A 15,000-nucleotide genomic window follows, 5' to 3' on the forward strand; every position below is an offset into this window, starting at 1 on the left:
AAAATCCTCAATGGTGGTTCAAAAGACCAAAACCTGTGTTTATTGGTTGAATCTGGGACGGTTTGAACCAATCTGGGCTACTAAGCGTCAACAATCGTTCCCGCTTGGCTCAGGGGAACGAAATGCATTGGTTTCTTCAGACGAATCAATGTTGTCAAAATGTGATGACGTAATCACAAATAAGACAGATGAGATATCTCCGCAAAACTTTTTAAAGCATTCAGATAGGATTAGCGGTTCAGAAGTTATTAAGCATTTAAGAACAAGTTATTTTTAGCTGCAGGCAGCGGTCTCGGTCTTTGAGACCATAGAAAACGACTCTTGTTTTGTAACTGAATGAGAGTGTTTGTCTGATGATCTACAGACTCCAGAACATCCCATTAACTCGTTTCCTTCCATCTAAACACGTTATATATTACAGCTTCTGCCGTGTTTGGATTCCTCTGAACATCTTCAGAGGCTGCATCACGAGGAAACTATCCCACTGATGCGTTTATGCCATTCACAAGACATCAGCTGACCAATGCATGGAGTAATTATCAGAAAGGTCATGCAGTTCATGTCGGTGGTTTCAGGAGAATCTCTTACCCGGAGAACGTTCACGAACTCATCAAACTCGTCCTCCAGCGGCGCGCCCTCCGTCGGCAGAGGCAGACGGTAATACCTGAACAAACACATTCGTTTAGACCACGTGCAACGATGAAGACGGCATGCAAGCCGGCGGCTCTGTGCACCTGTACGAGGGCAGGGTGAAGCGCGGCCTCTTATACACCTCCTCTGTGACGTGCATGTCTTCCTCACAGCTGATGGAGATCTTCTGGGGCTCTCCTTTAAAATGCTCGATGTCGTTGTAGACGTAGAACACGTTGTCGTTGAGTTTGGCGAAGTCGTGAAGCTGAAAACACAAAAGAACGTTTGAGCGCACATGCATTTGGGTCAGTGACTGATAAAAAGGGGGGAAATCATTTTAAATAGGTGCTTGTTCTATTCATGTTATTTTCATGTGTTATTTATTAATGTTTATATCATATTTTTTAAACAAGTTTAGATTAAATGTCCTGTTTTATGTTCTTATATCCAATAACAACACAATGTCTTTCTATTGTTTTGCCTAAACTTTGATTTTGCTATTAATGTTTCATATTAATATTAACAAAAATGATCATATCATATTTAATCATGAGATCAGAAAACTATTTTATTATTATTATTATTTATTTATTATAATTGAATAGTATATTTCACTGCTTTAATATACAGTAATAGTATTTAATATAATTAATAAAAAAAAAATTTAATCCTGGGATCAGAAAACATTTTTAATGTACTACTATTATTATTATTATTATTATTATTATTATTATTAATAGTAGTACATTAAAAATGTTTTCTGATCCCAGGATTAAATTTTTTTTTTATTAATTATATTAAATACTATTACTGTATATTAAAGCAGTGAAATATACTATTCAATTATAATAAATAAATAATAATAATAATAATAATATTATAAGAGTATGCTTCACTGCTTAAATAATAATAATAATAATAATAATAATAATGCATTAATATAAGTATTATTAATCCTAAAATCAGGGAAAAAAATGTATACTATTAATAATAATTTAATATAATTATAACTAATCCTAAGATCAGAAAACATTATTATAATTATTATTATTATTATTATTATTATATAGTATGCTTCACTGCTTAACAATAATAATAATATTAATAATAATACATCAATACAAATATAATTAATGCTAAGATCAGAAAACAACATTATTAAATAACAATAATAATAATAATAATAATAATAAATTAATATAAGTATTATTCATCCTAAAATCAGAAACAATATTATTAATAATAATTTAATATAATTACAATTAATCCTAAAATCAGAAAATATTATTATTATTTTAGGATTAATTATACTTGTATTGATTTATTATTATTATTAATAATAATAATAACAACATAAAAATAATTATATTATATGATACGATGATATGATATTATATTATATAAAGTTAACCTTTTTTTTCTGATCTCAGAAAAGTTATATCATATCAAAATAATTTTTAATTCAGAAGTTCAAATATTAATTCAGGTAATTGTCTATATTTTTTATGTTTTCCAAATAAAGGAAGTGATTGTCACGTCATTGACCCGTAAACAGTTCTGCTGACCGTATTGCTCTACATTCACATCAGTTCATTCAGTCTCATCTCCTGACCTCTTTTCTGATGGTGAGCTCTAGATTCTCCGAGCGAGCGTCGCGTCCGAGATCATGCAGGTTCTCATGAAGGTTCTCCTTCCTCCGGGGCGTGTAGGGAAGAAAGTCTCCCTCCAAACGCAGGAACACTACGGGCTCCTCACGCAAACAGAAGAAAAGCACCTCCTTTTGAGAGCAAACGCACAGAAATCAGGCCAAATTCAGACTCCGCTCATTACAAATCAGTAATCATCACGGTTATTTAAAATCATCAGACGGGAGTAAAGTGCATTTAGCTGAATCAACACCAGGTTTAACATCAGCGCCGAATCTGCTTCAACAAATCTATCAGCAGCATTATTTGCACATCGCTTTCGCTTAAAGGAAGCTCAGCACAGAGCTGCTGGAGATTTCCACACACTGACCTGATGGCCTTGACCCTGCAGTCTCTGGAGGACCTGTTTGAAGCCACTCAGGCTGGGCTGGCCCATGCCGTAGAGCGGGAAGCTGCCTTTGCTCTGGCGGAAGTTGGGCGCTCCGTACGAGCCGCTGGTGCTGAGGACATCTGCTTTGCCGAACACGTCCTGCACCATGAAGTAGGAGCCCTGAGGAGAACGTGATCAGATCATCAGCCGTCTTTACCGTCACTGTAAACACAAGCTGCTCGATGCTGGTTTGGCCTCTGATAGGAGTTTAAACCGTATTAATGTTACGTTATACAGTACTAATGCTGCTTTTCCTTCCAAATCAATTGTTTTTTTTTTAAATGTCTGACTTTTCCCCTCGCAAGCCTGACTTTTTCCCCCCTCAAAAGCCTGACTTTTTCCCCCTCGCAAGCCTGACTTTTCCCCCCTCGCAAGCCTGACTTTTCCCCCCTCGCAAGCCTGACTTTTCCCCCCTCGCAAGTCTGACTTTTTCCCCTCACAAGCCTGACTTTTTCCTATAATTACAAGATGAAATTCTGCTCAGAGCTGTTCATGTCCTTAAACTAAAATTAATTTATATGGCAACGTTCATAAATGGGCTGATTTGTTTTTGATGCGGGTGAAAGTCACTACATTAATTCACCTCTATATTTATCCATTTGGCAAATGCTTTTATCCAAAGCAATAATCATTGCATTGAAGCTAAATATTTTTTCTGTGGGAATCAAATCCATGCAGCAGATAAAACAACATATCAAATAGAAATGAGGCACAAAACTAGCTTTACATTTTGAATTTGCTGCCATTTTGGATCTTTTTATATAAAGCCGAAGGTTATTATTAAAACTAAAACCATTTTTAAAAAATGTATTAATTGAATTAAAGCTGAAATAAAACATAAAACTTCAACTAAAATTTGAAATGTTGCCTTTGCAACTAACTGAAATAAGATGAAGCACTAAAATATTAAATATTAAGTATTAAAAACATTGTTGTTAATTGAAATAAAGCTAAAATCATATAAAATACAAACATTAGACAACAAGAACTTAAACCAAATGAAAATTAGAAATGGCGCCTTGGCAAACTGTACTTTTTGGTAATAAAAATTAATCATGATAATTAAGCAAATTTTCCCTCCTGATTCTCATTATCGTAATGCAAAGAATCCCATTGCCAAAGTTATTATTAATTATTTTACTATTTATTTGCCTATAAATATCTGAATTTATACACTGTGGTAGGATTTGTTATAATGCTTTCAATTTGTTTAATTTAAAAAACAAACTCAAAATTAAAATGTTCACATGTATTACAGTCAGTGTTATTTTAGTATTTTTAGTTTTTATTCATAATTTCAATTAGTTTTTTTTGTTTTTTTTACAATCTCCATTTTCTTTTGAATGTTTGGTTAAAGTTTTTGCACTGAAATAAAAAATAATAATACAATTTAATTAAACCTAAACGGAAATGTAAAAAAATAATAATAATAATAAAAAACTAATGCAAATGACAAAAGCTGTCATTACCAAAATGTTCAGATTTATTACATTCATAATAAACATTCATTCATAATTTAAATTACTTTTTATTTTTATAATTGTTTTAGTTTCAATTTTTGGTTAAAGTTTTAGCACTAAAATAAAAAATAATATTACAATTTAATTAAACCAAAACAGTAATATTACCAAAAAGAAATAAACAATGAAATTGACAAAAACTCAACAAAAAAACAACAACAAATTAAACAAAATAAAATAAAAAAGTAGCGCTGATGATGCCACAAAAGGCAAGAGGAAGAAGCTTTATAACAAAAGAGTTGAACAGAGATATTCACAGTCGGAAAATTGCAATTATGACAATTTCCAACATGCCACACCATTCAGCATAAACCCCAGCTTTAATAAAATGATCTGCTAAACACCTAATTACTACTTTATGATGTAGAAAACCCGAGCATTCAACTCGAGAAGAACATCAAATAATGAGATGCTCTGGAAAGGCACCGGAACAATGGCGAGTGTTTGACAAGCGGCCGCTTTGTGTTATCTGTTGATTTGCAGCGAAGCTCATCATTGGCTCGTCAGCAAACAGAAACTAACGAGCAAACAAAGGGAACGAGTGCACGTCTTCAGCGGCCAGAGGGAGGTGAGGAGCTTCAAAGCCTTCAGAGAAAGGTGCAAACGTCCTGCGAAGACTAAAGAGCGCAGAGCAGCGGGGCGGTAATTAATGACACACTCGCTGCGCTCGGTTTGTGAAGAGACAGACGCGCCGGGACACATTTACGACCCTCACAGTTAGCCACAAACACACTGGAATTCACTGTGACTTATGAAGTGAGGTTAAAGTGGAAGTGAAGCAGTCAGTCAAGTTTGCATTATTTAGTAAAGTGATTTCCACTTTGATTAAAAAATATATAACAAACATGATTAATGTAACAGAGCCGGACGGCCGGACGTACGTGATGACCACAGGAGCCACTTTATTAGTGATGATGGACTTGGCCTTGTTGCTGTGGATGTTGAGCGTCTGGAAGGAGGTGCTGCTGTCCATCATCCCGTTGCCGTGGAAACTCTCATGCGGCGTGGGCTGGGGAGCAGCGCTGGCAGTCGTACCCATACTCCTCTAGCAGCTGTCAATCAAACACAAATTACACATTACACACCATCAGACTCAAACAAGACAAGAATCATCTTCCCATTTCAGATTTAACAGATTCTGATCATGCAAATCTAATCGGGGTTAGTTTGGACACGACGGCATGGAAAAACCATGAAGTACACAGAGATTGGTAGGTCTATTAGTAAAACCTGTAGAGCAATTTTTGTTGCATTATAGCATGTAAAAATGAACAAAATCTCTTCTTCCAAATATCCCTGATTCAAATATAGGATCTTATGACTACTGAGAGTAAGTTAATGTGACTCAACTTGACAATTTCAGTGCATTTTAGCACTCAGACATGTATATTCAATGCAATTGTTTTGATAGAGGAAGTTAAGCTACATATCTAGTTTCAACATTATTTATTCTTTTGACATCTCACATTAAATACAGTAAGTATCAGCTGTATACAAAGTAACCCACATTTGGTTTTTGACCGCTGAAAATGTGTACAATTTACTCCTGGACCCATATTGAGATCCTGATATCTCTGGAACCGAACCATATAGGGCCTTAAAAACTAAGATACTAAAAGAAAAATCGGTTAAGAACTCAAATCTAAACGGATATTAAGATATCTTTAATACGTCTCGAGTTACAGGAATGCAAACTTCGAAAAAAAGTTCAAAAAGTGCTTTTTTTCCCCATGTTTGAATGATCACCGTTGGAATATAATGCAGCAAATATTGCTAAAGTCAACAGATTTTACTAACAGAGCAAACAATCTCCGTGTAAAAATAATATAATAATGCTGCCAGCTTTCTGAAGCCATTTTTAACCCCCTGTAATTTGGCTCCGAATCTCAGGTGAAATTGTCATTTTGATGCCCCTCTACAAAATAGTGCATTACTCAGTGAATATACATCCATGACATTTAATATTTTGGCTTTCATCACCATATGTTTGTTTTTCTTAAGAAAAAAATATGAACAAATCAAAACTTTTAGCCGGGGAGTTTCTGGGAGTGACCCAAAAGGATTTCTTTCACCCCCGAATGAACACGACAGACTTGTTTTGTGTCTGTAACCAGATGGAATTAAAAATTAATGCAGGAGAAAATCAGTTTAATCTCAATAATAAGCATATCTGAGAACATGTGAGGTGAATCGGACTCATTCTCTTTAGACATGATGTTAATGAAGCACAAAACTCACCGCCGTGATGTATAAACCGAAAGAGACTTTTTCACCACAATATGATCTCGGTAATGGTATAATGATAAGCATCTGATCAGAAAAACTGTTTGAAACAGCAAATGATTGAGCAAATCAGCATATTATACTGATTTCTGAAGATCATGTGACACTGAAGACTGGAGGAATGATGCTGAAAATACAGCTGCGCATCACAGAAATACATTACAGATTAACAGAGATTCACATAGAAAACAGCTATTTTAAATTGCAATAATATTTCAAAATTTCTACCAGATTTTTAATCAAATAAATGCAGCTTTGGTGAACATGAGAGACTTCTATATATGCCAAATACACTTAATTCTTCTTTTAAACATGATCTCACTTAATTTTGCTAAAATGCTCAGAAATCAAGTACCGGGAAACAAAAGCATCAAAAGTTCACACTACCATGTTTTTAATGCATTACGTGCACATGGTTGAAACAAAAATGAGTCTTGAAGCTCAGCATAAACACACACACACACACACACACACACACACACAAGAACGTCATTTGGGGTCCATAAAAAGTGTTGTTTTCTATCCAGATCACGAGTGATTCCTGCACTACAATAAATTGATGTCATGCTGAATAATCTCAGTGGTTTGTTTTTCATGCTCGCCGGATGAAGCTCTTATGTAAGTGGGGCAAATTTAAGGTGACATCTTCAGAGCACAACATGCAGAAGGGCGCCCTAGATGAACGTCTGGCCTAAAAACCCACCCACGGCCCGCCAGACGATCGCTAACAAACATCCTCTCTGAAAAACAAGCCGTCACGACCCCGTCTCTCTGTTCACACGGCCACCGCAGGCGCGCTTCTCGCCTTAACATTTACATGTGTGTACTTGCAGTTCTGTTGGAGAAAGCAGGGGTTAAATGTCATCTTTAAGGGCATGCTCGTGTTTTCGAGCATTTTAGTCACTTTTCAGTATCTGGGTCTGCACGAACCGGAAACAAACCTGCAATTATTGAGTTCAACTACCTCATTTCTAGTGTTTGAAACATTTCAAAGCAGCATTGGCTCATCAGCTGAGTGTGAGAGGAGAAGAAAAAACTGTTTGACAATCAATTTGAGCCTGACATGTAAATATTATCATGAAGTGTTTAAAAAATAAATAATGTAAAAAATATATAAAATAATACATTTTATAAAAAAAATTATAAAATACAATTGAATAAAATACAATTAAATACAAAAAACAAAATAGGATACAAATTTTAAAAAATTATACAAAACAATAAGATAATTAATAATTAATTAAATAAAAATAAAATAGGATTAAAAAAAAACATTTAAAAAATAACAATTTATAAAAACTAAAACAACAGCAAACATAATAAAAATAAAAACGAAATTGGATCAATTAAAAATAAAAAAAAATTAAATAAAAACATTTTAAATAAATAAAAAGACAAAATACAACAAAAAAATACAAACTAAATATATTCTTTTTTTTTTTTTGTATTTTAGTTTGTGAACCACACAATAAAGACATTCCTACATAATCACTTCCGTCTCCACGCTGAATCAAATCGGGAAGCATAACAAAACACTGGTTCTCAACGTGACAGAATTCCCTCAGGAAACCCAATTACTGCGGCCCATTCACCGGGAAAATAAAATCTCCCAGTGTCCACGGCACTGGAAACAGAGGACGCGCACAGATGGGCATTCCCGCTTCCCGCATCAACAGCTATTGAAATTCAGCGGGTGAAGCTCAAGCTGGGACGGGGCGCTCGCACAAAAGGGTCTCGGCGCAGACGGGAAGTGCTCTGCAGCTGCAGGAAGCATCTGCGGTCGAACGGGCAAATCAGAGGAAGGATGCAGAACGCTCCTCATTCTTAAGAGATGTACATCACAGATCAGACAGCACATTTATAGCTATGAGAAGAGCTGGGAACGCTGCGACTCAATCACGTCTGTTAGATCAGTGGTGCTCAACTGCTGGCTCGTGACCCAAAAATGGGTCACACAGGTCTGTCCTGCAACATACAGCAGGGTAATACAAGCAAACTGATCATACGAAACCAAAAAACACCATGTACAAGCACAAAAACTGTTTAAAGCAAGTCAAATCAGACTTAAACCGGTTGTATGACACCCTCATCTTCAAAAACCATGAACGAAACTACACAAAATAAAAAGAAAATACGACTCCGATGACAAAATCATAATAAGCCTAAAAATGGAATAATAAAATAAAACTCTAAAATAAAATAAGATTTAAAAAATAATAAAATAAAAAAAAATATATATATATATATATTTAGTGATATTAAACACGCATTTCCAAAAGCACAAACATAAAACAACTTTTGAAATGTTAAATGTTAATTACTGGAAACGGTCATTTTCAGTTTGTAAGAATAAAAAAATATTATATACAATTAGAAAATGTTAAAAATATTTGTTAAATAGTTTTATTTATCATATGTTCTCATATTTAATTTCAGCTATTTTGTAACTTTTTTTGTAAATTCATAATTTTGTTATAATATAATACTGATTTGATCTGTTTGCCATTTGCAATGGTTACGGTTTAATCAAACCAATTTTAATACAGGCATCATCATTTTTAATTATAATAATAGCATAATAATTTATACTACTACTACTACTACTACTACTACTACTACTACTAATAATAATAATAACAGAAATGCACTGTCCATGTTTTTTTAATTCACAGATACTGATTTGCACAGCCAGTTACCGAGTCTCCTCCTAAACCTACTAATTATATATAATACAGCAATATTCTGGGTGAATGCCGTTGCTTTCCACAGCTTTTCAACTCATCCCTAAATCATATTTACAGTTAGTGCACTTACAATAGAAGTCTATGGGGCACATAAAGCACTTGCATGCATTACTCAGTAAAAATGTGTTTTTGAGCTTCTGTAGATGATGTTATTTGTTGGTAATGTGTTACAGACATGAGCTGTGGGTGGTGTGGTGAAGTTTGCACACACTTGCTCCATAGACCTCCAGTGTAAGAGCATCACTGTACACACTTCATACAAACCAGAGGAAGACGAGATGATGCTCTGCGGCGAAAGACAATAAACCTCTTGCATGCATAATCTGATTATCCTGATCACATCAAATATGACATTCAGTCCAAATGGAAGGTGGGTTTTGATCAAATTGATTGGATGGTTTAAAAAAAAGTCTCTATATTCTGAAAAATAAGAGAGATTGATGTCAACAGCAACATGCACTAATAAATCATAAGCCTAAAAGTGTATCAATAATGTAAATAGGCTCAATTTTGTTTTTCAAGTTGACTTCAGCTTGTAATATTTCTCTATATACGCTCGGATATCTCACATTAACTTCTCTGAAACTGAAAACCCAAAATCTCCAGAAGAGGGTCAAATGAAATCTTAAGGGAACATGTGACGGAAGCAAACGCTGTAATTATGGTGAAATAAACGCAGCTGGAAAAATCATTTGAAGATTAGTCTAAACTCAAAGAAATGCAGCACTTCTTTAAACTACGCTTGCTTTTGGGAATGTGAAATATGATATCACAGTCTATTCTTTATATATATATACACACATATATAAAATACAAAAAATAAACAATAAAAAATAAGATAAAAATACAAATAATAAAATGAAAAACAAATGTAATGAAATAAAATTAAACTAAAAATAAAAAAAATACTAAAATGAAAAAAAAATAATTTACATAAAAATAAAATAAAATTATAAATATTAAAATAAAGAATAAAAATAAATGAAAGATCAAATGAAATTAAATAAATAAATACTAAAATAAAAAACTAATTAAATAAAAATTTAAAAATAGAGAATAAAAATAAATAACAAATAAGATTAAAACAAATTAAAAATAAGAAGTATCACAGTGTTACATACGAAACAGCTTTATTTTAAAGAATTATTAATCCCCGTTTGTAACCACACAGTCAGTTTTAGGTGACACCCCACAAACCGAAAGCCGCCGCCCACTTTCACAGGAAGTGTGGCGAGATTTCAGAATATAATAGAATCTCTTCCGTGTGGTTTCTTTACTGTACATATAGTTTTCCACGACATTCTAATTTATTGAGATGCACCTGTAATAAATCGTTCGAAATGACATGGAGCTTTCATTTTTGTGGTAAATATCCCTTTAAGAAGGCCAAATACCTAGTAAAGTCCACTTCACAAGGATCTGTGTGGAAATCAGAACACATCCGTAATCTGCGGCACATTATGTGTAACAGACAGAAGAGTCAGAGTTACAAAACCCCTTCAGCGGGGAACTGCTCTCATAAAAATCAGGATGTTGCATGTCTTTAAGAACTGAACATCCAAATACATGACAGAGATGTTCACATGAACGATTCACTGGAGAAAGACTCAGGTTTTCACTGCGGTTTTACACTATGGATATTGTAATTGTGTTGATAATCACTGTTTGACCTCCATCAGCAACGAAGCGCAGCGTCAAAGCTCAGTGCGTCTTCACGACTTCCCGTTTGAGTAAGAACAACTGCCCCGGAAAAACTAACTTCCTCACACAACTTCCTGTGTTGCAACACCGCGGGGATATGCATGTTACTTCACGATGGCACTGAACGATTTACATATTCACATGCCGTAATATTTACTATTTAACTGAGGTTCCTGTGAGTAAATAACCTTCAGGATCAGTTAAAATGACCAAATTAAAGGGCTTTTGCATTAGATGCTAAATTAAAATCACACCGCCTTAATTGCATGCTTGAAATAATACTAAAACATGGTATTACAATCAAACAAAACTACTATAAAATAATTGCAAAAGTTAGTAAATATATTTCAATATTTCATTGAAAAATAAATATTATGAACACAAATTATATATATATATATATAAAAATTATAATTGCAAAATTTAGTTAACAAATAAATTGCAAAAGTTAGTAAACATAAATAAATTGCAAAAATAAATAAATACTAAAACATGGCATGACATTCAAACAAAACAACTATAAAAATAATTGCAAAAGTTAGTAAACTAGAAAGTAAATATATTTTGATATTTTATTAAAAAATAAATATAACACACACACACACACACAAATAAATAAAAGTAAATAATAAATACATCCTAAAAAAAATTCTAACCCAAAATACTAAAACATGGCATTACAATCAAACATAACTAAAAAATAAAAAAAGATAGTAATTGTTACTAAATATATTTTGATATTATTAAAAATACATACATATGAACACACACACAAACACACATACATAAGTAACTAAGTAAATAAATAAAACAAAATAATACTAAAAAACAACTATAAAAATAATTGAAAAATTTAGTAAATAAGTTTATAAATGTTGATAATCAAAAACAAATAAACAAACAAACAAACATGGCAATAATAAAAAAAACTATAAAAATAACCAAATTTAGTAAGTTTGTAAATGTATTTTGATGATTTAAAAAAAAAAAAAAAAAAAAAGAGATGTTCACATGAACGATTCACTGGAGAAAGACTCAGGTTTTCACTGCGGTTTTACACTATGGATATTGTCATTGTGTTGATAATCACTGTTTGACCTCCATCAGCAACGAAGCGCAGCGTCAAAGCTCAGTGCGTCTTCACGACTTCCCGTTTGAGTAAGAACAACTGCCCCAGAAAAACTAACTTCCTCACACAACTTCCTGTGTTTCAATCAAACATAACTATAAAAAATAAAAAAAGATAGTAATTATGTCACTAAATATATTTTGATATTATTAAAAATACATACATATGAACACACACACAAACACACATACATAAGTAACTAAGTAAATAAATAAAACAAAATAATACTAAAAAACAACTATAAAAATAATTGAAAAATTTAGTAAATAAGTTTGTAAATGTTGATAATCAAAAACAAATAAACAAACAAACATGGCAATAATATAAAAATAACCAAATTTAGTAAGTTTGTAAATGTATTTTGATGATTTAAAAAAAAAAAAAAAAAAAATGAACAAACACACACACACACAAACAAACATGGTCACTAAAGTTTATAAACTGCATTACTTTTTCATTCTAGCAAGTGTTTAGCTCTCCTGGAGACTGAGCGTTCATGCACACTCGCAGCGCACACACATAACGCCAGGTTCACACACACTCCGTCTGCAGTGCGTATTTTTCCGCACTCATGTTAACGGATTAATAAAGCGTGCACTGCACACGGTTGCGGTCCGGCAGTGCGTTCCAGAAGCGGTGTGTCTGCAGCAGTGCGGAGATCGTTTCTGCACCGAGTCTATGTTTGCTGCGCTGCAAGCGAAGAATTAAAGTAACAGCGCATTGTTTGCTGTAAATATAAAATTTAGTAATTACACCATAAATGCATATAATTAAAGTCTACTGTGTTTCAGTCAACACAAAGCACTTTTAGATAAAGAAGGCATTAATAGATGGCATTCGTGGAGGTAGGAAAACAAAGTTCTTTATGAAACGCAGGATTGCTTGTAATAAAGATTTCAATGCAAAAGAAAAGAAAAGGCAGTAGAGCTGACTGTTTCTGTCAATGGTAAGTTTTAATGTTTGTGATAACGTAAGAAAAGTAGTTTTAACTTGCTTGAGCAACTTAATATATCAATCTAGAAGTAAATGCAAAAGTAAAAAGCATTAAATAATGTGTTGCTTATATTTATAGCATTTAAACACGTCTATGAAAGATTGTATTACTGTACTGTGTAAAAAAAGAATTGCAATGCTGAAAAAGCATTTTCAGTAACAATGTTTGGATTTGAAATCAAAATAATGGATAAATGTTGTGTTTGTGGTAAACAGCCACGGATCAGTAGCGGACTCCTGTGTGAAAGCTGCTTCTGTACCACACATGGACTGCATGCGCACTGCAAACGGAGTATGTGTGAACCTCACATACAGCTCACGAAATCAGGTTTGTGCTGTGTGTAAGCTACTGTGCACACAATGCAAAACAAAAATGCAGTGCATGATCAAACATTTAGTTGAGATAAATATATATTTTTGAAAAATGTCTAAAAAATGCCCCCCTCCACCCCTAAAATTAAAAAATCCCCTCTCAGAAGAGGGGAATTCATTTTCAAAAATGAAATTCAGGCCCTGAATAAATGTCTAAAAATCTTGATTGGATCATCACTGTAAATAATTCTACATGATAAAAAGATCGGTATCGGTGATCGTATCGGCAGATACTGCTTTCTGTGATCGGCCTCAAAAATCCTGATCGGAGCACCCCTAATTATTGCTATGCCCTATAAACATGGTACTAACTCAAATGTCAACAGACCAAAGACATAGTACATGCAACTAACCAAAAAGCATCTGCCAAATGCATAAATGTAAACTAAATAACAGCACTTGAATTGAGCTTGTCTCATGTCTGAACACAAATACGGTGTAGGTTTTCCCAGAATGCTACAGGAAAAATTGTGCATCATCTATCTCTCTCTCGCACACACACACACACACACATACAGGCATTTACAGATCAGAAATAGCACATAATTACAGTTATTCTGAACGGCTCTCAGAGCACAGCCCAAAATGAAAACACAGCCTCGCCATATGCATATGAACACAGCTGTCTTCATGTGTGCGACCATAAACAAGCCAGAAACCAGCTGTGCAACACTGCATGCAACACTCAGAAGTAATGTGCACCTTGAATACAGTGGGTAAAAGCATCTGCCAAATGCATAAATGTAAACTAAATAACAGCACTTGAATTGAGCTTGTCTCATGTCTGAACACAAATACGGTGTAGGTTTTCCCAGAATGCTACAGGAAAAATTGTACATCATCTATCTCTCTCTCGCACACACACACACACACACACACAGGCATTTACAGATCAGAAATAGCACATAATTACAGTTATTCTGAACGGCTCTCAGAGCACAGCCCAAAATGAAAACACAGCCTCGCCATATGCATATGAACACAGCTGTCTTCATGTGTGCGACCATAAACAAGCCAGAAACCAGCTGTTAAATCTGGTAACTCAAGGCTACAGGACACAGGATAGGACTAGTTATCAATATCATATATGTGGATATGGGCGTTTGCCACAGCTATAACTATTAGATAGATGCTTCATTCACTGTCACTATATGGAAAAGAGCAGCTTGGACGTTCTGCATCCACTGATGAATGTCAAACGGCTTTGAGCGACACGAGTGTGGGTTGTGGGTTTGTAAAGAGCAGTGTGTGACCCACAGACAGACAGACATCATGTCTCTCACTGAAACCCACTGAAAACCCATTATATGACGGCGCTCGAATCAAACCACAGCACTGAGAAAACCATTACTGCATTCAGCATTTATCCAATTTATCCGTTTATTTGTCAGTAATTATCCTCTAGACTCACATCATGTGCTTTACAACCGAAACATCAAGCAGTGAGAGCAGGTCAACGACGCCATTCTATGTCTGCATTTATGCAAAAATACATTAAAAAAGCAGACAAGAAAAACACACTCGGATACATTTATCTAGAAATCTAAGAACA

At 34.0% G+C, this 15,000-nt stretch overlaps 1 protein-coding gene across 1 annotated transcript in view; it reads right to left on the minus strand.

Moving 5' to 3' along the window:
- Positions 1-15,000, minus strand: part of LOC107597770 (paladin-like) — a 60,702-nt gene that overhangs the window by 43,283 nt on the left and 2,419 nt on the right. The window contains exons 2-6 of the mRNA XM_016288950.1: positions 5,086-5,278; positions 2,647-2,826; positions 2,243-2,407; positions 735-895; positions 589-664 (exon numbers count right to left, since the gene is read on the minus strand). Coding sequence (XP_016144436.1) covers positions 589-664; positions 735-895; positions 2,243-2,407; positions 2,647-2,826; positions 5,086-5,265 — 762 coding nt within the window. The 5' untranslated portion in view covers positions 5,266-5,278. The remainder of the gene's footprint in view (positions 1-588; positions 665-734; positions 896-2,242; positions 2,408-2,646; positions 2,827-5,085; positions 5,279-15,000) is intronic.

Source organism: Sinocyclocheilus grahami, unplaced genomic scaffold, assembly GCF_001515645.1.
Source record: "Sinocyclocheilus grahami isolate Dianchi unplaced genomic scaffold, SAMN03320097.WGS_v1.1 scaffold236.1, whole genome shotgun sequence".
NCBI classification, from domain to species: Eukaryota; Metazoa; Chordata; class Actinopteri; order Cypriniformes; family Cyprinidae; genus Sinocyclocheilus; species Sinocyclocheilus grahami.